Raw genomic sequence first — 25,475 nt, 5'->3', positions numbered from 1 at the left:
CTCTGACTTTCTGATGTTCTGCATCCTCTCAACGCTTTCTCTCTATCTCTCCATCCTCCGCGTGCAGCTCGCGCTCTCTGTGCGTGTGTGAGTGTGTGTGTGAGCGCGTGTGGAAGAAGAGCCTGCTGATTGATGCTGATTACAGCAGCGCTTCTTCTCACAGTGCTCTGGCTGCTCGCGCCGGGCTATAAGAGCGTGCTGAGCGTCCTGAAGCGCCTCATTGGCTGAGAGAACGATCTGGAAGTCGGAGCTGCTGCTGCTACTGCTGGTGTTTCCGCTGCTTTCCTCCTCGCGCACCTTCGAGCAGGACGTGATCCGAGCATGCTGGGGACCGGCTCTTTTCGGTGGGTGTCTTTTCGGCGCGCGAAATGCATTCCTCCTGCAAGGCGTGTAGTTTAAATATATGATCGCTCGTGCTTCGTAGATGCTGTGCATTGCACGATGATGGATTTAGACGTTGCTGAGTGACTGCTGATTGATTTGTTGATTGGCTGATTGGCTGGTCTCGTGCATCTTTTTTTTTACCCATCAATTATGTCATCGGCAAAAAAGATGCATCTGCCTGGCGCGTGATGTGCGCGAGAGCTTCGCGTTTATAGCGTTATGTTCTGCTGGTGGCTTTTCTGAGACCACCAACTTTGCTCGTGTCCTCTTTGTGCCCCCTTGCAGGGACGTGGCGAGAGCACGAGGCGAGACGGAGAGGAAGAGACTGTCTCTGTGCATCACACAGGTATGTGCTCATTAATGTGCAAATTTGGTCAGTTGTGTCCTATAAATGTTGTATGCCCATATATCAGCCATATACCAGTTTAAAATTATGAGTTTCTTTGATTTTACCAAATTGAAAACCTCTGGAATATAATCAAGAGGAAAATGGATGATCCCAAGCCAACAAACCAAACTTGATTTTTTGCAGGAGGAGCTGCATAAAGTTATCCAAAAGCAGTGTGTAAGACTGCTGGAGAAGAACATGCCAAGATGCATGAAAACTGTGATTAAAAACCAGTGTTATTCCACCAAATATATTTATTTCTGAACTCTTAAAACTTTATGAATATGAACTTGCTTTCTTTGCATTATTTGAGGTCTGAAAGCTCTGCATCTTTATTGTTATTTCAGCCATTTCTCATTTTCTGCAAATAAATACTCTAAATTCTGGCTTCTGGTTAAAAATATCTTTGGACAAGACTTCTTTACAAACCATCTTCACGTCAGTCAGGTTTTCAGTAATTTTCAGTAATATTCAGGTCTGGGGACTTAGATGATCATTCCAGAACGTTGTACTTGTTCCTCTGCATGAATGAATGCTTTAGTAAATTTTGAGCAGTGTTTATGTTTAGGGTTGTTGTCTTGTTGAAGTATCCAGCCTCAGCGTAACTTCAACTTTCTCACTGATTCTTGAACATTGTTCTCAAGAATCTGCATGTATTGACTGGAATCCATGCGACCCTCAACTTCAACAAGAGTCCCAGCTCATCCTGACACCTGCATCCATTGTTTATCTGTCCAAGAATGTCTTTTTACTAGATAGGTATTGGAGGAAGCCAAGAGACTCTTCCTAAACCTAAACTTCAGTATTATACAATAGAGCCAAAAGTATTAGGACACTCGCTTAACTTAACCTGCTTAACACTTTTTTTTTAAACATTGAAATCATGAATTTGTTGGAGTTGTTGGACTGTCACGGTTTCCCAGGACATATTTTGATGGTTTACTGTAAGGGTTTGATTGCATTTAGCCACAACATTGTAACAATTAGCTTTGGTTAAGGATGTCAGATCCATGTTGTGTGCCACCTACAAAATGTATATTGCATTGCTTTTCATCTCTACACCAAATGAACAAAATTGTTCGGACATCTGCTTGTTCAATGTTTCTTCCGAAATCAAGGACTTCAAAAGCAGGCTTTTGCCAAATCACTTTCTTTCTTGTCCAAGAAAGGCTTTCTACCAGCTTTCTATCAGTGAAAAAGTAAAGAACCCCTACATTTCTTTAAAACACTATATAGCCAAAAGTATTAGGACACCTGCTTAACTTACATTTTTTGTTGTTTGAAATTAAGGTTTTTGAAATCATATCCTTGTTGGAGTTGTTGGACTGTCTCCGTTTCCCAGGACAGATTTTTTAGGAGAAGCATTGCTGTGAGGATTTGATTGGTTAAGGTCCATGTTGTGTGCCACCTACAAGATGCATATTGCATTGCTTTTCATTAATACACTAATGAACAAAACTGTTAGGGCACCTGCTTGTTCATTATTTATTCCAAAATCAAGGTTTTTAAAAGCATGCTTTTGTCAAATCAGTGTCTCTCTTGCCCAAGCTCACTAAAGAACTCAAAAACACCTTAATTTCTTTACAACGCTATATAGCCAAAAGTATTAGGACACATGCTTACTACTTTTTTGTCCGTATTCAAGGGTTTCAAAAACATATCTTTGTTGGAGTAACTGTCTCTACTGTCCTATTAATCAGAAGACCCATAAACATATTTAAATGTTTCTATGAGTGTTTTCCAATGAAATACAGAACATACATAGTACTTTGACACAGGGCTATGCATAAGGCTGCTATGTTGCTGCTAAGTGGTTGCTAGGTGGTTGCAAAGGTGTTGATAGGTGACTTCTAAGGTGTCGCTTTGGTATCTGTGGTGGCTGCTATGGTGTTAATGGGTGGTTTCTAAGGTGTTGCTACGGTATCTATGGTGGCTGCTATGGTGTTGCTAAGTGGTTGCTAGGTGGTTACAAGAGTATTGATAGGTGATTTATAAGGTGTTGTTAACTGGTTGCAAAGATATTACAGTGGTATCCATGGTGGCTGCTATGGTGTTGCTTACTGGTTGCTAGGTGTTTACCAAGGTGTTGCTATGGTATCTGTGGTGGTTGATATGTTGTTGCTAAGTGGTTGCTAGGTGGTTGCAAAGGTGTTGGTAGGTGGTTTCAAATCAATGTCTCTCTCGCCCAAGCTCACTAAAGAACTCAAAAACACCTCAATTTCTTATACTATATAACTTAAAGTATTAGGACATCTGCTTACTCATTTTTTGTCTTTGTCTTTGTCTTTGTTGGAGTAACTGTCTCTACTGTCCCCTAAAGGCTTTTCTATTAATCAGAAGAACCATAAACATATTTAAATGGTTCTATGAGTGTTTTCCAATGCTGTACAGAACATACATCGTACTTTGACATAGTACTTAGTAAAAATCTTTCTTAAAAGGTTCTCTAAAAAAACACCAATAGGTGCTTAGTTTCCTCAAAATGTGTACATCTTTTAAACTGAACTTTATTAAACATCCAGAAATTTCACTCAAGGATCTTGCCTTCCCATTAAAACATGGTTCTAATGATCTAAATGTAGAGCGTGCATGAGGTACACATACAGTAGGTGCAGATGATGGATGGCTATGAATCATTATCAGGAAAGATAATGGAGAGCATAGCTTAACCAATGCTGGGCCAGTAAACCTATATATATATATATATATATTACCCATAAAGCAAGCTCAGTGCCAGCTGTCCAAGAGCATCACATTTGTACCATTATTATAAGTGCCTCTTCTAAACTCCTAAAAGAGGGTTCCTCAAGGGTTCTTAAGTAAAACCAATGGTTATATAGACACAGCCAATGGTCCTCTGACTTCAAAGGACCATTTATTTTATTTCAAATCAACTCCTGATTCATAAAAACAGAGAAAAAACATGGAACATGTCACTGAAGGTCATGAAGGACCAGTTTGAAAATGCACATGTGAATGTTTAATGAATGTTTTTCCTTGTTGAATGTTTCTTCTTTATGACGTTAATAATTCCTTATGCATATAGTTCTTTAAATATCCTTTTTAAAGGGTTATTTATGAAAAGGTCACTATTAGCAGTGCAGGCTAATGCATGCAGCTCTTCAGAACTTTACAGCAGAGGGCTACACTAATTAGATGCATTAAAGTAAGTAGGTAATTAAAAGATCCAGCGTAAAGGCAGTTGTTAATGTCTATGGTCTAGGGTGATGATGAATTATCTAACATCACTGCATTGTCAGTGAGTGCCGTTACATGAACTTTCAGATTACTGAAAAGTTATCTGATTATTTAAAAAGCATACGCTGATCTGATTCTCAGATCAAATAATGTTTTAAAAATCTGATCAAGAAACCTGATAAAGAGAGTTTGATTGTACCAAATTGTCCACCTCTAATAACAATAGTAGTGAAGGTGGTTGCTGTGGTGTTGCTAATATATGCAGTGGTATCCATGGTGGCTGCTATAGTGTTGCTAAGTGGTTGCTAGGTGGTTACTATGGTGTTGATAGGTGGTTTCTAAGGTATTGCTTTGGTATCTGTGGTGGCTGCTATGGTGTTGCTAGGTGGTTACAAGGGTGTTGATAGGGGATTTATAAGGTGTTGCTAACTGGTTGCAAAGATATTGCAGTGGTATCCATGGTGGCTGCTATGGTGTTGCTTACTGGTTGCTTGGTGGTTACTAAAGTGTTGGTTTGATATCTGTGGTGGCTGCTATGGTGTTGATGGGTGGTTTCTGGTTGCTAAGTGGTTGCTAAAGTTTTGCTATGGTATCTGTGGTGACTGATATAATTTTGCTGAGTGGTTGCTAGGTGGTTGCAAAAATATTGCAATGGTATCCATGATGGCTGCTATGGTGTTGCTTACTGATTGCTAGGTGTTTACTAAATTGTTGCTATGGTATCTGTGGTGGTTGCTATGTTGTTGCCAAGTGGTTGCTAGGTGTTGCTATGATATCTGTGGTGACTCCTATGATGTTGCTAAGTGGTTGCAAAAGTGTTGATAGGTGTTTTTTAAGATGTTGCTTTGGTATCTGTGGTGGCTGCTATGGTGTTGCTAAGTGGTTGCTTGGTGGTTGCAAAGGTATTAATAGGCGGTTGCTAAGATATTGCAGTGGTATCCATGGTTGCTGCTATGGTGTTGCAAAGATGTTGATAGGTGGTTGCTATGGTATCTGTGGTGGCTGCTATGTTGTTGATGGGTGGTTTCTAAAGTGTTACTGTGGTATCTGTGGTAGTTTGTATGGTGTTGCTAAGTGGTTGCAAGGTGGTGGCAAAGGTTTTGGTAGAAGGTTGCTAAGATATTGCAGTGGTATCCATGGTGGCTGCTATGGTTTTGCTGAGTGGTTGCTAGGTGGTTGCAAAGGTGTTGATAGGTGGTTTCTAAGGTGTTGCTATGGTATCTGTGGTGGCTGCTATGGTGTTACTAACTGGTTCCTAAGGTAATCAAATATTATATATTGTGGCTGCTATGGTGTTGCTAAGTGGATGCTAGATGGTTGCGAAGGTGTTGCTAAGTGGTTGCTAGATGTTGCTATGGTATCTGTGGTGGTTACTATGGTGTTGCTAAGGTGTTGCTATGGTATCTGTTTTGGACCTGGATTCTGAAGCCACATACAGTATAGTATGTTGACTTTCATGGCAGGGTTTTAAATTGGCATTTTACAGAAGGCCAATGCTCATCCACACATACAGTATAAAATTTTTTATTAAAATCTATCAACTCCTTTTTGAAATGTTATATTTATTTCCAGTGACTACACATACTTATACACATCGCCTGGTCATGGGACTGTATTCCACCTCTTCACATTGCAGCTCCTTAATGATTAATAATTAATAGAGCTGTGATGTATCCAGCACTTCAGAAATTGGTATATTGAGCGCGCTTGCTATGACGAGGCTTGATCGACTGTAATAATGCTGCCATTACTCATAAAACCCGTCAAACATTGCTGTTTATCGGAGCCCGCTGTGTTCAATGCTCGTGAACTGTTATGCTGACAAGTAACATTAAAGATGTCGTATCCTTGCAAAGCTCTTTGATCAGATTTCAAACGCAGTCCCGGTCTGTTCTCACGGCCGGCAATCCATCTGCCCATCAAGTCATCCACCTATCCATCCATCCACCTATCCATCCATCTTTCCACCCCCTCCCCTCCCCTGCGATCAATAGTACTGCTAGGACTGCGCTGACCTTCACTGTGGACAGTAGTAGTTAATCACAGCTCAAACTGAGAAACCACTCAAGCCAAACATCTCAGTGATGTACAGGTGATATTTCTGATACACAGTGTTCTTTTCTGTATGTCTAAAAGTGTCTAGACTTCTCAACATGATAAATCCTCACAAAAATGTTTAAAGTAGTGCAAAGCCTTCCCAAAGCCTTCCTAGTCTGGATCACTTTACCTACCTTAAACAGTGGCTGCCTTAATGACCTAGCTTCATAGGGACCACTGATTACGAATGCAAGCACTTAAAGGTTATTATCACTTAAATTCCCCTTTCCTACTATTGGTTGTAATAACTTACATATCTTGCTATGGTTAGAAAAAAAAAACAGATTAGCATCTGTCTTGTAGTCCTTCTGGGTTCTAAGCTGTCTCTGTCTATCAAACACACCGCCAGCATTTACTCATGTTTTACTCAGTATCTAGTCGCATAGCATGTGTTTCCATACCTGTCAGATATATATTCCATATCTGACCTAAAATACCCAACCGTACGAGTGGTTGTGATTACTTACCTAGATTTGTATGGTTAGTAAACCTTAGCTGTAGCTCATTTTGTACCTGTTTAGGACAGAAAGACATCTTATCATCTGTCTTGTAGTCCTTCTGGGCTCCAAGCTGTATCAGTCTATCAAACACACTGCCAGTATTTACTCATGCTTTACTCTATTTCTAGTCACATAGTTTTTTAGAAGCTTATTTCATACCTGTTTTCGAAAAAAGACAGCTTACCATCCGTCTTGTAGTCCTTCTGGGCTCTAAGCTGTCTGTCTACCAAACACACCACCAATATTTACTTATGTTTTACCATACCTGTCAGATGTTCCATATCTGACCTAAAATACCCATCCCTAATAGTGGTTTTGATAACTTACCTAGATTTTTATGGTTAGTAAACCTTAGATGAAGCTCATTTTGCACCTTTTTAGGAAAAAGAAAGACAGCTTAACATCTGTCTTGTAGCCCTTCTGGGCTCCAAACTGTCTCTGTCTATCAAACACACCGCCAGTATTTACTCATGTTTCACTCTGTATCTAGTCACATAGCTGAAGCTCAATTCTTACCTCTTTAGGAAAAAAAAAACAGGTCAGCATCTGTCTTGTAGTCCTTCTGGGCTCTAAGCTGTCTCTGTCTATTAAACACACCGCCAGTATTTACTCATGTTTTATTCTGTGTCTAGTCTCATAGTTTTTTGTAGAGATACCAAAAGCTACAGAACAGTGTTTGCCTGCTACTGGGTTCCATACCTGTCGGGTATTTAATACCTGTTTTAAAATGTCCATCCCCACTAGTGGTTGGAATGACTTCCATAGATTTCTACGGTTAATAAACCTTAGCTGAAGCTCAATTCTTACTCCTCTTTAGGAAAAAAAACAGGTGTCTGTCTTGTAGTCCTTCTGGGCTCTAAGCTGAGAGATACCAAAAGCTACAGCACTTTGTGTTTGCCTGCTACTGGGTTCCATACCTGTCAGGTGTTCTAAACCTGACTTAAAATGCCCATCCCTACTTGTGGTTGTGATAACTTACCTAGATTTCTATGGTTTGTAAATCTTAGCTTAACAGTTTAAAAAGTTTAACATCTGTCTTGTAGTCATTCTGGGCTCTCTGGGTGTGGAAACCAGACTACAGATTGGGTAGTTGGCAGGATTAGAGGATTAGAGAATGTTTTTTACTCCATAACGAACAATTCAGAGAAGAATTACTAGAGGTTAAAGCCCTTTACACCCATTTACAAACATTGTTCTTTAAAGAAAACTGTCGATTGAAAGGTTCTTTAAGGACACAAGCGATTCTTCTACAGCATTCCTCCGCAGAAGCCATTCTGAACCTTTTAAGGGGTTGTCAGAGTCAAATCAAACCAAAACTGTGTATTTGAACCGCAGCAAATGCAAGAAGCACAAGTGCGTTGGCGGATGTTTGTCAGGCTCCAGCTTGAAGCCGCTGATGCAGCCTCGCAGGAGACAGTTAATGGCTTCTGAAATACATTATAAAGGAAGAACCAATGGTGGTGTGCCGAAGCCAAAAACCTCATTTGCGAGGTAGACAGAGATGGAGAGAGGTAGGTCAGGTTTAGAGAGAGAGAGAGAGAGAGAAAGAGAAAGAAAGAGAGAGACAGACAGATATTAGATGGCGGATGTGTGTTCCGCTTCCTCTGTTCTCCCGGAGGAGTAGATGAGTGTATATAGAGTACAGCCTGCCTGGTGCTGAAAGCCTTGACTGTGTCTTAATAAGCCAGGAGTAACTCAAGATCAGAGGGATTGCACTTGCATCTGTCTGCACAGTTTGTAGCAACAAAATAAATGTTCTAAATGACTCTGGCCTTGGATGCAGTGTGATTTTAGACTAAAGCGTTGATTCCAACAGAAACGTTAAAGTATCAAAGATATTTAAAGATGTTCCCGAACATTAAACTGTGTTTAACTTGGCATTGCTGCACTGTGAACTGCAAATGCTATTGTTCCTCTTTAAAACCCCAAGACTGTTACATTACAGTATTTAGTCATTATATTTCCACCTCAAAAACCAGAGAAAGTTCTAGGCAAAGCTGGGGAAATAGCTGGTGAATATGCATCTGCGACTTTGAGAGAAAATAATGTTGTTGATACTGGAGAGCAGCTCATCACCTCATCACCAGACCACCATCATTGCTACTAAAGTAAATCAGGTAATTGAAACTAGAGCTTATATTTGGCCCTAAACTATAGCGTTATATAAAATAAAAAATAGCAATAATAGCTCTTTGTCAAAGCAAAAAAAAAAAACGAATATCTGTATTTCTGTCCAAGGTAAAATTACAGGGTGGTAAATAAGTGTGTTAAATGATATTCAAGCATTTTTTTTACTCTTTAAACCAACTATGTTTTAATAATGTATACAATATATACTGCAAACAGTATTTACTATAATATATATTGTCACTGTCCAATAAAAAACAAGTGTCTACAAAACAGTATCTTTACAGGAGATAGATAAAACCTTCCTAACTTCGAATTGAAGTCAATGTAAAAACTGTATTTGAGTTCATTTCAGATAATTTTAGAGAAATTCTATTGGCCCATTCATCAAGAAATTTTAACACAGTGTACGTGACAGTTGATTTGTTGAAATTATGAAGAAAACTAAAAATCGACAAAAATGGAGATATTGTTTTTCATTGGACAGCGACGATACACACTGACATGCCACATTTTAATGAGACATGTGACTAGTATTGTATCCCATGACTTTTGCCATGTCCCATTTAAGCTAAAAATATAGATGTGCAGCTTAGAATGTGGATGTGATTTCTGTTAGTGTCACTTGTTTGTTTCTTTGCACAGACAAATAAAGTGAGACACCACCAACCACAATCGTTTCCACTGACTGCACTGTCCACTTTGGGTAGTACTGCCTTCTGTAATTATGTCCAACTAACCCCCTAATATTAAAAAGTTGAACTGTAAATTCTTGGATGTCTGAATGCAGTCAAAGTCTTACAGCAGTTTAGTGAAAAGATTGCACAAATAGTGCTGCAAGAGAAGTGACAAACTTACTTTTTCTTTTTTAATTTCAGGGTAGACATTAGAGAAGGTGGTGTCTGCAGACCTTTGAGCATATAGAGTGGATTTTTCAGATTGGGTGGGAGTGTCCTAAGATCATGCAGGTGCAGTCTGCAGTCTGCTTTAGGCACGTTTGGCACCGTGACAGGAGATTCCTGAAGCAAGGCGGGATTCTTCATGGCAGTACGGCAGGAGAGCCCCTCGTCCCCCGTGCTTTTGTCATAGCTCTGCGAGCAAATCCATCTCAGAAATGGCGAGGGTGCCGCGACTCCTGCCATGATGGAGATGATATTGAAGGCGGGTGGCGAGGCGTGCGCTGTGTACCTAGCTGCACTTTATTAGTCACGGCCGGCGCTCGGGATCCATCTGTTTGCTGCGCTGGGGCGGGGGGTTGTTTCAGGCAAAGCTAGGGGTCCGTTTCACCAGGGCTAAATGAATCAGTGCCGGGTTTAATTGGATGAAGCTTTGCGTTCTGGCACGGCGCTGGAAGTGGCGGAGCTAGCGCCAGCGCCATATGCTCTCCAAAACGCTGCGCTGTGGGTGTGATGGCACCGTGGGACCCGCCTGCCGAGTCCGGTCTGCATTCTGATGGAGTGGGAGGCTTCTCACTCAGCCAGACTTTATAGTCTCAATCTTTGTCTGTCTGGCTGTCTGTCTGGCTGTCTGTCTGACTCTCTCTTTGTCTGTTGTTATTCAGTGGTCAAATTGTAGCAAATTATTTTGATGGATTCAAGTGGCAGTGGGGGGATTTGTGGGGAATCAGTTATAATTGAGGTGGGTATTTGACTGTTTTTTGGTTTAACTTTAGATTTAGGGACGTTGTTTGCTGTTATCTATCTACAATCTTAGTATATCCATAAATTTATGGGTCTCTTTGTGTGTTATGTATCAACGCATTATTCTACAACATCAGAGAGCAATAGGCCTAATTCATCATTTATTCTTAGATAGATATTTTGTCTTATAAACGTCTTTATCAATGATTTATCAATAATTTATCAATGACTTATCAATTATTTTGATGTAGACCAGTGTTGTTTTCTTTATATCACTTCTTGAAACACTATTAAATTGAGCTTTAAAAAAATAGGACTGAATTGAAGAACATCCTTTGGAAGATATGTGGCCCGGTTCATCATTTGAATGAATACTACTTAAAATAAATACTACTAATAAAATATAGGACTAAAGAAGAATTTTAGGAACATCCTTTGGAAAATATGGAAAATTCTTAACTTGAATGAATACTACTCATACTACTAATTAATTTTAAATCCCTATTGTAAAATAGGGGTGAAACAAAATATTGTTATTGCAATATATCATATTGTTTGTTATTCTATCATGATTTATTGATGTGTCATCAAATTTTGATCTTTTTATTTTAAAAATAGGCTCTCTATACTCTCAATTTGACTAACTAAAGTGACTATATCGATGATATCATGGTTATCTCAGGAAACCATGTGATTCCCAGCCTTATTCTAAAATATAGTAAGTATAACCCAAACCAAAAATGAAGGGCAGCTGCTGAGCATTCTGGGAGCTCCCCCGAGATTCGCAATGACGTCCATACAAAACAGCTATTGTGACAGACTCAGGTCCAGGTCATTTTGAATCATTTCTATTCCTCCATTCATCCTAAAATGATCACACTATTGTAAAGACCAGCTGGCGTTTCCAAATGGTGTAGAGTTACAAGGCAGGCTGAGACAGTGATGATATCTCCCATCACTGTTCCATCATTGTAAATGCAGCAGGCAGAGGAGGGACAATTGCGAGTGTTTGTCTTTTTTTTTAGCACTCAAGAAGGACGTGTGAGTGCCAGGGCTGGTCTTTTATCTCTTAGCGCTGGCAGCCTGCAGTAGTTTGAATGCGTTCCACTTGTGTCATTTACAGTATGTGATGCTGGTATAATTACTATTCAGTTCACGTGACTGCATACACCGCACTGATTTTTTTTTTCCCCCCTCCTCCGCTTTGGGCCGGTGTGGAACCTGCGACCGGGCCCGCGCTGAATTGAATGATGGCCCGCTGCCGGCGCCGCTCATGTAAATTGATTTCCAATTTTCCAATTAATGGCCGTCCTCACAGATACAGCTCTTTCCCCTGATTCAACATTTCCCCCGGACTGGGAGGGCCAATAACATCGCCTGTGCAAATGAAGCCGGCGTGCGGCTGGATCAGATCGCGCTGGGTGATATTCTCTAATTGAGCATGAAACAGTACTGATACTCCAGTGCAGAAAACGCTGACGTATCACTGTGAAAGCCTGATGGATAGGATCAGATAAGTGCTGCATACACTGCTAGCTCCATATGCAAAGCCGCGGTTTGGCCAGGTATCAAATCTCAGATTTACCTCATTACTCCCGAATGCAGGCAGTAGGCCAGGACATTTGTAGTCAATAAGGTTCGCTTCTTTAGTTTGGCACTGCAGCTACAACTCTAATTAGTAAAAAAGTACACTAACAAACGGCCAATCAATTAGCATTGTGCAAACTGCACACTTAGAGTAAAGCTACATAAGGTAGCGGTTTTATTCTAAAGTAACGGCTTTGAAATCATATTGGTGATGCACTAACTCCAAAAGGGAGAACATATGGAGAATATGTTGCTACTCTGCCTTTGAAATGCTGCCAACTGCACTATGTAACTTTGGTGAAACGTGCAGAGATACAGTATATTTGTGCAAAATTTCGTCATATTACTCTACTGCCTCAGTCCACATGCTTCATTCCCTTTCCCTTTGATAAGTCTACATCTCTCAGCTTGTCTAGAAATGCACGTGTTATGCATGTATTTCCTTAGTGGTGGCTTTAAAGCATGATTTGCACTTATTTAGGTAAATTCGTACATAATGCAGCTTTAAATCATTAGGCTTAGGCGTAGTGTTGAAGTGAAAACCATTGAAAGCCACCAAGCTTTCATGTTTTATCTACTTTTAGAGACAAACAGTGATGAGGTTCAAGTTATTTGTCCATCTTTTTATTTTAAGTTTGCTCCCCTTCATGCAAAATGGACGCAACCTGGGCTAGACTAGAAGCCCACCAAGAATTTCCTCATTTTGGTGCTGTAAAAATGTAATTCTAATGTTAGCTAGCTTGTCAACCACAAACAGTATAAACGTATATTATATCTGATATCTTGGTGACCTTCAAAGCCACACTGGTTGACCAGCATCTCCAGCATAACCAATCAAATCAAATACCACATACACCATTCTAGTCAAGAGCTGGTTAGCAAGGTTATTTACCAGTATAAACTATGTTTGTGCCATGATAACCAGCTTCTCAACCCTCTGGTTCAGCAAGACCAGCTTCTGTAATCAGATATTAGCAAACTCTGGTCTTGATCTTGATTTTTTTTAATAGTTACTATATAGTAACTACTAATACTAAGCTTATACTGGTTACTTAAAGCGCCAGTCTGTAAGTTTTGAGGTTTAGAAAGAATGAGTCATTACACAGAGCATTCAAAAAAGTACTTTTAATGCAGGTTAATTGGGTACATTGCTTTATGAAATTCTGTGTTTTGAGCAGAGGTGGACTGCCATGAGTACTGAAAAATTGTAATTGAGTAAAAGTACCTTTACTTTGCTAAAATTCTACTCAAGTAAAAGTGCCCATCTAAAAATCTACTTCAGTAAAAGTAAAAAAAAGTACTCAATTTAAAATGTACTGTGAGTAAAAGTTACATAGTTACTTTTAATTATTTGATGTAAAAAAGTAAAAACAAATCCTAAATTAAATCATTTTTAATGAACTAATATTCCACATAATAATTTGGACCTTTCAGGCAGTATTTGTTCAGACCACCCCATAAAACATTTTCAAGAACAAGTGGCATAGGTTTCTATGATCCATTTTTTCTTTACTATTAAAAGGTTCTGGTCATAAAGGTGACTATAAACTGTAGTTTTATAGTTTTACAGTTCATTATTATTTTTTTAACTTGCCATTGCTATGCTTTAACTGCTATTTACATGTTTTTTTTAACCTTTAAGCAGATTGTTTAATGATAAAAATACTTACCACCACAAGCTTTCTCAGGTTTGATGTGGAAGTTTTGAAAGCTGCATTGCATGAGGACGTTATCGCCTCGTTATTCCATGCACGAGCATCCGTGCCAATTTTTTATTTTTATTTAGACAATTGTTTTTTTTCCGCAGCATTTTATTTTTTTACTCAGTAATTGAGTAACAGTACATTTTCCAATGTAGCAAAGTAAATTACTTGTGTCAAAATGTACTTGAGTAAAAGTAAAATTACCTATTTTAAAAACTACTTTAAAAATGACAAATTACTCATAAAATCTACTCAATTACAGTAACTGTACATGAGTAAATGTAATTCTTTACTTTCAACCTTTTTTTTAAGTACATTTTTCTGTTCATGTTGTTTGTTTTTGAAATACTGAGAATTATGTCCAAAAAACCTGCATCCAACAAACCTACCAGACCACTCTGTTTTTAGATTAAACATATTAAATGTTGCTGGGAGGGTTGTGGCAGGACACTGATACCATTTAATTAAACTATCTTGTCCATTTTCATCTTAAAAAATACTACTGTCACCACTTTGCTAGAAAAACATCTTAGGGACTTCTGCTTTAAGTATGGTGTCTCTGGAACTCCACCATCAACACCATCAGCAGTGTAATAAGGAACCCTGTAAAACTTACTGTACTATTTGCACTTTTACTCTCCATCTCTGTCTATTCACCTCTTAGAAATGAGGATTACAACATCTAAACACACATCTTTAGCTTTTATTAAACCATTACCAGCACATTCCTCTTTTGCTGTTTAATATGGATTGTTTAAATGCTGATGCCCAGAGCTGTGAAGGAAATGATAAATAGGATTTTTCATGAGGGAGAAGGAGGGGCAAAGCGGTTAGACAGATGAGTTCTTTATAAGATGCTGTCTTTTCCAGTGCTGCTGCTTATTCAGCCTTTTTTAATTTTTAAATTTCATTGATTGCACTCTGAATTCAGACCCTGGAAGCAAGGCTGGCGTTCGACCAAGGACGAAAATGCCTACAATAGAGTGAAAAAAGGAGCTGTGTGAGAGCTCTCCAATCTCTTTAAGTGCAGCCCTTCTGAATGACGGCATTTATGAAGCCTCCCTGAACATGGAGTTGTAGAGGTTCCTAATGGTGTCGTGCAATAATCCATTCCATTCAGCTCCAGTATTCTCACATTTTTTTTCTGCAGATTTTGTAGTATGACTTAATGCTAGTTAAGCTAGCACTCAGATTCACAGTCTTCTGTGAAAAAAAGTAAAGTATCTAGGACCCACCCAGAGAGAGCGAGATCAATTGTGCTCTCTCGGGGCTCTGGCAGCTGATGGCAAGCTGCATGACCAGGATTCAAACTAGCAATGTCCTGATCATAGTAGCAGCGCTTTTAACGCTTTTTGCTGGACCACTCAGCACCCGGATTTATCCATTTTTTTAAGAAATGTTAAATGAAGTTAAATCACTATAAATTGTACAGCTAATTCTTGGACGATGAGTTTGCACATGCTCTGTAACCAGCAGTACACTCTTATATGCAGTTTAGAGGGCAGTCTGAAGGCTTTCTCTTTCCCACTTAGGAAAAAAAAAAGCTTGTAGCTTATTTTCTTCCCTTTTAAGCGTGTCCCCTGTTGAAAGAACGAGACATTGAGAAACGATTATTTTTAATAACTCATTAAGTAAATGTCTGAGGGTTTGCTGAAAGACGTTTTATTTTCTTCTTTTTTACTGAGTTTATTGAGTTTTACGTTCGGTTAACTGGGGGCATAGTTTTTGAGAGACAAATGTTATTTGAACAGTAAGTGAACAAAACTAATGTGGACAAAACTTTCAAACAGCAATACAATTAAAAAATGTCTAAATTCAGTTTTAACTAACTCGAAACTTCTGTACGAGTCACATTTTTTAAGCTACGAACACCAAATTTGACACAATCATACAGTTAAAAGCTTATGATGTAACTTTGAGTTCTGATCTGATTTAGAATTTTAAAGAAATAAGAGTAGAATGTTGAAAAGTCCCTGGACACATCATAGGCCCTTTTCCTATCAGCCAAACATTTTTTGTAGGGGTGTGATGAGACACTAATATCACGAGACGAGACGAGACACGATACTGGGTTCATGAGAATGAGACGAGACAAGATTTAAAAATAAAATTGAAAAATTAAAAATGGCATTAAAACTAGAGTTTTATTTGACAAAATCATATAACGCAAACTTAACAGACTGGTTTCTCTCACACATTGTATTCTATAAGAAATAGAAATAAGAATAAGAATAAAAAATAAAACTTTTCTAGGTCTTATATAGTGCAAACAATAAGTGCAAACCACAACCAGTCATATTAAGCCTATGGTTTGTGTTTTTATTGTGAGGCTAATAATAACCTATGGATATTTCCCTAAACATGTGGGCTCAACTTCTTTGGTGGACCCTGGGGATACCTGTTTTAAGTGTAACCAATCCTAGAAAACTGTTGTATGACCTTGGTCATCTTGATGTATCGGTTTTAGGGTGTTATCAATATTCTTATAGCCTAGGCCACCTTTGTTTTCAACATCCAACTTTGTTTGTTTCCAACATCCTTAGAGAGTTCTTTCCATGAAGTGCCATGTTGAATATCCAGTGATCAATATTAGAAAATTGTACCCCCCCAAAAAAAATAATAATAATAATAGGCCTGCACCATATTTACCTTGTAACTCTATTAAGTCACATGACACCAGGGAGGGAAATGGCTAATTGAGGGGTGTGCTCACTTTTGTTGCCAGTGGTTTAGTGGCATTAATGGCTTTGTGTTGAGTTATTTTGAAAGCACAGAGCACAAATTTACACTGTTATACAAGTTGTTGTACACTGACTACTTTACATTGTATCAAACTGTCAAATCTTCAGTGTTCTCCCATGAAAAGATTTTCATAATATATTTACAAAAGTGTGAAGGATGTACTCACTCTTGTAAGACATTGTATATCAACATTGCTGATCACATAAAACACTCCCTAGATCTTGCTGTCCTTCATTCACTCCATGTTAAACACATCCATTTTATCACATAATAATCGAATGATACTGAAAGTCTCCCTCACTTATTAAGCACTTTATTTTAAAAGAAATAGATTTATTATTCCTATTACTGGCCTTGGCGGCCCCATCTGTGAGACTCACATAAACACTCTCCCTCCAAAGTTATTAATCAGCCCTAACTCTCACGCTCATACACATACACACACAGACTTTCTACTTGTTTTTACATCTGTTACACCCCGAGCTCAGGGATGGGGCGGGTGTTGACGTTGGATCAATGTCGAGCATGTTGAGGCACTGTGAAAGCGCTCCGTGGAGACTGGGAGGAAAGATCAGGCTCAGAATAGCCTGCATGTGTCTGGATTGTGTGATGGGTGAGGTCACAGGTTAGAATCGAATATGAATGTTCACTCAGGACCTTGTTCTGACCTGTTTGTACGAGAATTCACCGCCGTTAGATCTGATTTCACTGCGTGATTGGCTGACAGACATTTCATAAATGTCAATATCTCAGATATGCTTTTAAAAACTCTTTAACACAAAGTTTTTTAAAGCTTTTAAGACTGTGTACCTCCCATAACCACTCAAACAAAAACTTCCAAACAAAAACTTAGACTACTGTGTGGATAAGTAAGCATAATCTGTAACAATGTGACAAAACATAAAAGGGCAAGAGAGACTGCTCAGTATGCAACTTTGGAGAATTGGCAATACTTCGCTAAGAAAGCTACAGACCTAACTGGTATACAGCGCTTAAAAATGATGAGTTTCTTTGATTTTAAGAGGAAGATGGAATCACAAGCCATCAAACCAAGCTGAACTCTTTGAATTTTTGTACCAGGAGTGGCATAAAGTTATCCAAAAGCAGTGTGTAAGACTGGTGGAGGAGAACTCGCCAAGATGCATTAAACTGTGATTAGAAAACAGGATTATTCCACCAAATATTGATTTCTGAACTTCAAAAACTTTATGAATATTAACTTGTTTTTTTGCATTATTTAAGGTGGAGTCAACATAGGTAGGAGTGAGGTCAAAAAGTGTGACACAGTGTCTGTCCCTATAGTTACTATACATTTTTTTAACCAAACCCAAAACAATGTGAATGTTCTCTATGGGCTCTTTAGAAAAGGTGAAGTTCTAAACATCACACAGTTTTTTTTTACTTTTTAGAACACATACCACCCATAATCAAACAAATACTTCCAAGTGCCAAGCACTTAGACTCCTGTGTGAGTAATCAAGCAGAGATTGCTAACAGTATGACAAAACACAAGAGAGCAAGAGACACTGCTTGGTATGCAGCTATATGGACATTTGGCAATACTTTGCTAAGAAAGGTACAGGCTGAACAGGTATGTATATATACACAAGAAGACAAACTGCAAACAGGTTAGACTGGTTCAGGAGATGATGAACGTGAGAACTGTTTGTGATTGGAGGCTGATGGACCTGTGGCTGGGGCTTCCATTGGTGGAGGATCATGGGAGTTGTAGTCAGTGGAGTCAACATAGGTAGGAGCGAGGCCTACCAAGTTTTTTTTTTTTTTTTTTTGTTCTTTAGAAAAGGTCCCCAATGTTCTAAACATCAGAAAAGACAATGATTCAACCCACAAAAACATATAATACATAATTAATTTTTTTTTGACAGTTGTAGACAGTTGTAGGCACCTTTATTTGAACCAAAGATAATGATGGCATGAAATGTTCTCCTTGAAAAAGAAAAACATTCCTGTTTTCCTCTCTGTCGTTTAGCTAGCCGAGAGTCTATCCATCCCGGGGTGTGCCAAATGAGGTGCCAACAGGTAGTAAAGCACTCTATAAATCGGAGGCCTGATGCCGCAGATGGAACGTGCCGTTCCCAGACACAGCAGCCGGCTGTCAGTGGGCACTGCCATAGCTGTGATTTGTGGAGCTGAATCTCTGTGCTCAGATGGTGTAGAGTACGGCTCATCTTGGTTCCAGCAGTAATGAGTTCTGGAGAATGACATCAATGACTTCTGGAAATGAATGAAGTGCGGTTTGATTGTGCCCATGGGCATCTGGAGCAAGGGTTCTGGAAGCTGATAACCTTCTGCCAGTTTCAGGAAAGGTCTGTGCTTTGTTTCTGAGTAGATGGAATAAGGTGAGGGTAGAAGATGGCAGAAGATTGTCTAAACTCTGCAGTTTAACACTTTATCTTTACTGGTTTGAATATATACTGTAGCAAAATATAAACTGTATCTGCCATCGTTACCATGTTTCATTTTAGTTCTGAGCTCTACTCCTTGACCTGTGTCTAAGGAGGATCTAAGATCCAGTTTACACTTGGTAACTTCATCTGTATTGGGCATTAGGATTATATTGATCCACTTGTTGCATGCAGCAACCAAAACTCCTCCTAGTACAACTAAAACTCCACCCCATGGCATGTGTTCCCTGAATGCGAGGAAGATAATCATGGAGAACACACATAGTTTGAGGCTAAATAAAAAAAAAAGAAAACCTTTAATAGTAATATGAACAGACACTGTGTCACACTTTTAGTTCTCCTACCTCAGTCGTTCAGCCGGTTGACTGAGATGTCATAGGTCTATATGGAACTACTGTCTTATCTAAAGTTGCTTAAAGAAGAGCACAAATATCCTTATTCATACTCTGTTATTCTATGGTGTTGTTCCAGAACCTGCCCTTTTATTCTGCAGTGTTTTTTTTTTAGAATGTTTGGATCCATTCACACTGTTCTAGAAAGTTTGTACCCATTCAAACTTTTCTAGAATGTGCTCACTCATTTGTACCAATCTAGAATGTGCATCATTTATTCGACTATTGTTCTAGAATGTGCTCACTCATTTGTACCATATCTAGAATGTGCATCCTTTATTCTATTTTTGTTCTAGAATGTGCTTACTTTTTTGTACCATTCTAGAATGTTCCTCAATTATTCTAGTGTTGTTCTAGAATGCACATTAATCATGCTACTGTTGTTCTAGAATGTGGTCACTCATTCTGTACCATTCTAGAATGTGCATCATTTACTCAACTGTTGTTCTAGTATGTGCTGTGGCTTATTTATTCTAGTGTTGTTGTAGAATGTGCTCACTTTTTTGTACTATTCTAAAATGCACATTAATCATGCTACTGTTGTTCTAGAATGTGCTCACTTTTTTGTACCATTCTAGAATGTGCCTCAATTATTCTACTGTAGAATCTGTAGAGTTTTAGTAGAATCTGCTGTTCTAGAATGTGCTTACTTATTTGTACCGTCCTAGAATGTATATTATTTACACTAGATTCTATATTATTTATACTACTGTAGTGCTGAAATGTGCTCACTCATTTGAACAATTCTAGAATGCTCATGTTTTACTCTACTGTTGTTCTAGAATGTGCATCACTTATTCTAATTTTGTTCTAGAATGTGCTCACATATTTGTACCATTCTAGAATGCCCATACTTATTCTACTATTGTTCTAGAATGTATTGTTCTAGAATGTGCTCTCTTATTTGTATTCTTCTAGAATGTGCATCATTTACTCTACTGTTGTTCGAGTATGTGCTGTGGCTCATGTATTCTAGTGTTTTTCTAGAATGTGCTCACTTGTACCATTCTAGATTGTGCCTCAATTATTCTACTGTTGTTCTAGAATGTGCTGTTCTAGAATAGGCCTTGTTTATCATACTGCTGTTCTATAATGTGCTCACTCATTTGTACCATTCTAGAATACAAATAATTTATTCCACTGTTGTTCTAGACTGTACTGCCTTATATGTTCCCTTCTACAATGTTTACCCTTATACGCACCGTTCTAGAATGTTTGTGAACATTCACAATGTTCTAGAAGGTGCACATTAGTTCACATGGTTCATGAATTTCATTCTTTATTTACACTGTTCAAACTTGTGTTCCCTCATTCACACTATTCTACTCTGTAACATGTGCCTTATACAGTGTTGTTCTAGAATATGCCCTGTTATTCTACAGTGCTTTTCTAGAATAAGCCCCATTATTTGTGTTGTTCTACAGTGTACTCTCTAATTGTTATGGTTCTAGGCTCTTCTCCTTTATTAACACTGTATTATGATGTGCTTCATAGAACATTCTGGAATATTTATTCCATGTTTTGCTTTAAAATTTTGAATTTCCAAATACCTTCCTACCTACAGTGTTCTGCAATGTTCTAGAATTCATTTGACTGGTCAGTTCTGATTCTGGACCTGAATAAACACACATGTTGTGTTTATTGGGAATGTTATACCCAGAATTGCTCAGTTTCTGCTGAATCTGAACATTGGTTTTTCCTCTTGTAGGAAGAAGGACGCAAGTATCATCGCTTCTGCAACCACAGCGGTGGAGGTTCAGGAGGCTCCAGGATGGAGAGGTGAGTGAATTGCTTTAAGTATAGTTTTAGGATGCTACAGTGGTGCTGCAGATGGTGAGACAGATGATGGGCATGATAAAAAGATGAGCGACAGGTGACTTTTTACATTTAAGCACATCTGGGAAACCAGCATCTCTAAATCGCTCACTTCGGATTCAAGCGGCACCGGCTTTTCCCTTTTCAAGCGTTAATCTCAACTTCACAACGTGCTGCACCCCCTGCCCTGTTCTCTGTCTGTTGTCATAGGAACCGCCATCAGCGGACTGAGGGGGGGGATAACAGTCCCCGGCGCTTGGAGCAGCAGCTGGTGTGGGAGAGCAAGGCCAAAGTGTGAGTGTTCTGTTGTTATAAATGTCCCTTCCTGCGGGGGGCGCTGTGGAGTGGGGGAGACAACTATAGAGACTTGACAGTCATACACTAATAGAATAAAATTCATGATAAATGGTACAAAAACAAGTATGTAAAGTATTGAGACTCCAACACATTTTACACCTACAGGAGCTGTTATGACATCCCATTATAATAGTCTATTACCTGTAGTTGTTAATGTGGAGTCAGTCCCCCTTTGCAGCTATAATTTAGGTTTTACTAGGTATGATGGCAGGGTTGACTCACCACAAACTTTCCCAAAATGCCAATTAAAACTGCCGTTCAGTTCATATTAATCTGCTTTATAGAGTCACTTGAACAAAAATTGAATGGAATGGCTTTCAGTTAACAGCTGTGCTGAATTGTCATGAGTTAATTACTTGAATTTATTGCCTCTTAATGTATTTGAGAGCATCAGTTTTGAAGTTGTGATGAGGTAGAGTTGGTTCTAATCCTTATTATGGCAAGAACTACTCGACTAAGTAAAGAAAAAAAATACTACAAGAAATAATTTTAAGAATTTTAAAAAATATCGTCAAGTGCAGTCGTAAAAACCATCAAAAATGTCATGATGAAACTGGCTCTCATCAGGACTGCCACAGGACAGGGAGACCAAAAGTTGCACAAGACAAGTTTATCAAAGATACCAGCCCCAGAAACTGCAAATGAACAGCACCCCAGATAAGAGCCCATATTTTGGTTTGTTTAACACTTTTAAGTTTATTACATGATTCCTTACAATGTGGAAACATTTTTTTTTTATAATTTACAAAAAAAAAAAAAAAACTAAATACAAACATTAAATGAGAAGATGTGTCCAAACATTTGATTGGTACTGTACAAAAACAGCTGGAGTTTGATTTTAGTACAACAGTCAGTTATTTTTCTTCTTCTATTGTTTACTTTGTGGCAATAGCCTGTCTCACCTTTATGTAATTGGTCAGAAAGTACAAATCAAGTAAACCTGTTTACACAAAGCAAACAAAATCAACTATTTTTTTTTATTGATTCGAACTGAGAACACTTCTTTTTGTCATTTGCTCTGGACTGTGCTTTGAGGCACTTTTCACAACTTCTATTTTGGTTTGAACCAAACTGAAAAGTCTGAATGTCTGGAACAAACAAGATAGGTGTGACCCCAAGTGACTCTAACACACTGTATTGTGATATGTAGGTCATTTATCGCAACAATTATCATGACGAGATTTGGATCATTTCAATTGGTCTGTTCATCCTGAAATATTCATACATTTTTGTCTTTTCAATGAAATTATGGGGCTGTTTTCATACAGTAGTGACACTACTGTTGTATATTATGAAAATGTTTTTCTCTATATTATTGATCCATCTGATTTGACCTTAACTATATAGTTTTCTTTACTTTTTCTTCTTGAATTCCTCCCTTCCCCCCACACCACTCCACTTTTCCTTTTCCTGGTGTTATTATTGCTGTGATCTCTTTGGCTAATTTGCTGAAGCATGTCCCTCCTGTCCTCGGCCCTATCGATCCCGGCCTGGCGCTAATGTAATTTAGCTCCTTGATTGGGTTTCTGTAGCCGGATTAGGGTTCATCGGCAGGTGAGCGGCCCACATAAACCTGCTCTGAAGCCACTCCGCAGGAACACGAGCCTGGAAGCCCGTGTTTGTGATGGAGCGAGGACCAAACAAACACGTGGCTTCTGAACCTGCGCACGATCGCCTGTAATTGAATTTGCCCGGTGGCCGTTTGCTGCAGTCGATATGAATTGCTTTCCAGGGGTCCTGTAAGGTCGGCGGGGTCAGGGCGGAAGGCTCCAGGAGGAGGCGGTGGGGTTTCTTCGGTGTTTCGCTGGGTGGTGTAGTACAGCAGGATGCTGGTGCTGTAATTATTGTATTATTGATTCAAGATAAACAGATTTAGCCTCTAGACAGCTCATGCATTAAGGTTAGAGATAAACATTATCTGGCTCTGCGAGGCGGCTTTCTTTAGTAGAGAACAATAGTCCCACAATGCACTGCAACAGGTAGGGTACAAACAGTCTTTCTACCCTCAAGGACATGGAGATCCTATATGCATATTGTGTGAAGGAATGCGACTGTTACCTGAGAGATACAGTCAGTGTTTTTTATTGGAAGAGTGAGGCAATTTTTTTTATTTCTGCTGTAGACTGAAAACATTTGAGTTTGACATTAAAAGATGAATATGAGACAAAAGACAGTCAACATTTCAGCTTTTAATTCCAGGTATTTACATGTCAATTTGATACACAGTTCAGAAGCTAGCATATATATATATACATTGATTACTGATTTGGGATTTGAACACGCAGACTGTGCATTAATAGTTAGAGGAGTGACCAACATAAAAAATAAAGAGGGTTGTCTATGGGTGAAAAAACAGCAATTGTCAAGCTAAAATAAAATGGAAAAACAATCACAGCCATTGCACAAATCTTGTCCATAGCCAGTACAACTGTACAACTGGAATGTTCTGAAGAAGAAAGTCATCACTGGTGTACTAAGTGTCAAATGGGTAGACCAAGAAAAAAAACAACAGCAGTTGATGAAAGACACTTTTGTAGGTTGTGAGTGCTGTAAAAATAGACCCTAAAACATATGTTAGTGGTGGCATCAGCAACAACCTCTAGAGGGCAGAAATGAAGGTATTACAATCTACTCTACAGAGAGTACATAGGCTTCACCAGAAGTTAAAAACCATTAATTATCAAAAAGAATAGGAAAGCCTGTGGACTGATTATGATGAGACTAAGATTTTTTCTTTTACCAATGTGATGGAAAGACTCAAGTGGTTTTTTTAATGAAAACCAACTCAATATGTGTGTTAGAATTAGTTATGATGCAAATACTGTACATCTGAAGGCACGTAGCTGTTCGGAAAAATGCCTGAATCAACCTCTCTCTTGTTATCTTGCACATTTACTCACTAGGAAGTCATCAATAATATGCAAAGAGCATGGAGTACTGTATACTGTAAGTTTCCAACACTGTAACATTTTAGAACCTGCTGTTAGAGACCAAAGGGGGACTGACTCCACACCAATATTAAAAGGATTTAGAATGGCGTATCCAAACAAAAAAAAACACGTATCAAAGGTGTCAAATCCCTGTAGGTGTCCCAGTGCTTTTTTTTTATTATTTCAAATTTGTATCCCATTTTCTTCTCTTCCAATTACCCAACCCACTCATTAGGACTCCTCTTATCACAATCACTAGTGATGTCCCAACGCCAGGAGGGTAAAGACTAGCACATGCCTCCTCCGATACATGTAAAGTCAGCCACCGCCTCTTTTTGAACTGCTGCTGCATTGCTAGCATTACCGAGTAGAATCACAGTGCACTCGGAGGAAAGCACAGCGACTCGGTTCAGATACATCAGCTCACAGACATCAGTCTTGTGCTGATCCACATCACCCTTTTTGAGTGATGTGGGGAGAGATTGCCATCTACCCACCCAGAGAGAGCAAGGCCAATTGTGCTCTCTCTCAGGGCTCTGGCAGCTGATGGCAAGCTACATGAACAGGATTCGAACCAGCAATCTCCCGATCATAGTGGCAGCACCTTAGTCCTCTGGAACAATACTTTTGTCCATAAAATTAAAAACATTTTTCATACTTCAGTTATCTTTGCCACTATTCTACTCTGATGGAAACTGCTTGTTCGTTTTTTTCACAGGATTCAAAGGGCTTGGCGCACCACACTGGACCGCAAACAAGGCTGGCAGGAGGGACCCAAGAACCGCATGGTTAATCATTGTGAGACAGATCTGGAGGAAGACACCTTCACTTCTGGCCTTACCATTGAGGAGCTGGGCCAGAACCTCACACTGGTAGGGCTGCTGGCTTAAACAGTGTGTGGATGCGTGTGTGGGTGTGATTGGAAGTGGACTGATCGCTGGCTTGCCCAATTAAACGCTGCGATTTTTAAAAGAATGGCTTTGAACTTTTGTGAGAGGTTTTATAGCATTCTAGACTATAGTCTTATTCTCTATATCCAGGATGTGTGAGATACAGTCTAATTGACCGAATCCAATCTTTGTTAGCTTTGGATTAATAAATAAATGTTGTGTTCAGATTGCTATTTGTTCTACTGCTGTCAGCAATAGACTATATCGTCACTGTCCTATAAAAAACACTTTTCTCAATT

At 38.9% G+C, this 25,475-nt stretch overlaps 1 protein-coding gene across 1 annotated transcript in view; it reads left to right on the top strand.

Moving 5' to 3' along the window:
- Window positions 1–234: 234 nt before the first annotated feature.
- schip1 (schwannomin interacting protein 1) overlaps window positions 235–25,475 on the top strand; it is a 492,362-nt gene continuing 467,121 nt past the window's right edge. Inside the window, exons 1-5 of the mRNA XM_022678779.2 lie at window positions 235–344; window positions 670–730; window positions 20,893–20,963; window positions 21,210–21,293; window positions 25,005–25,158. Of these exons, the coding sequence (XP_022534500.2) occupies window positions 322–344; window positions 670–730; window positions 20,893–20,963; window positions 21,210–21,293; window positions 25,005–25,158 (393 nt within the window). The 5' untranslated portion in view covers window positions 235–321. The remainder of the gene's footprint in view (window positions 345–669; window positions 731–20,892; window positions 20,964–21,209; window positions 21,294–25,004; window positions 25,159–25,475) is intronic.

The sequence above is a fragment of the Astyanax mexicanus genome, chromosome 4, assembly GCF_023375975.1.
Source record: "Astyanax mexicanus isolate ESR-SI-001 chromosome 4, AstMex3_surface, whole genome shotgun sequence".
Classification (NCBI taxonomy): domain Eukaryota; kingdom Metazoa; phylum Chordata; class Actinopteri; order Characiformes; family Acestrorhamphidae; genus Astyanax; species Astyanax mexicanus.
This window is presented reverse-complemented; position numbering and strand designations above follow the sequence as displayed.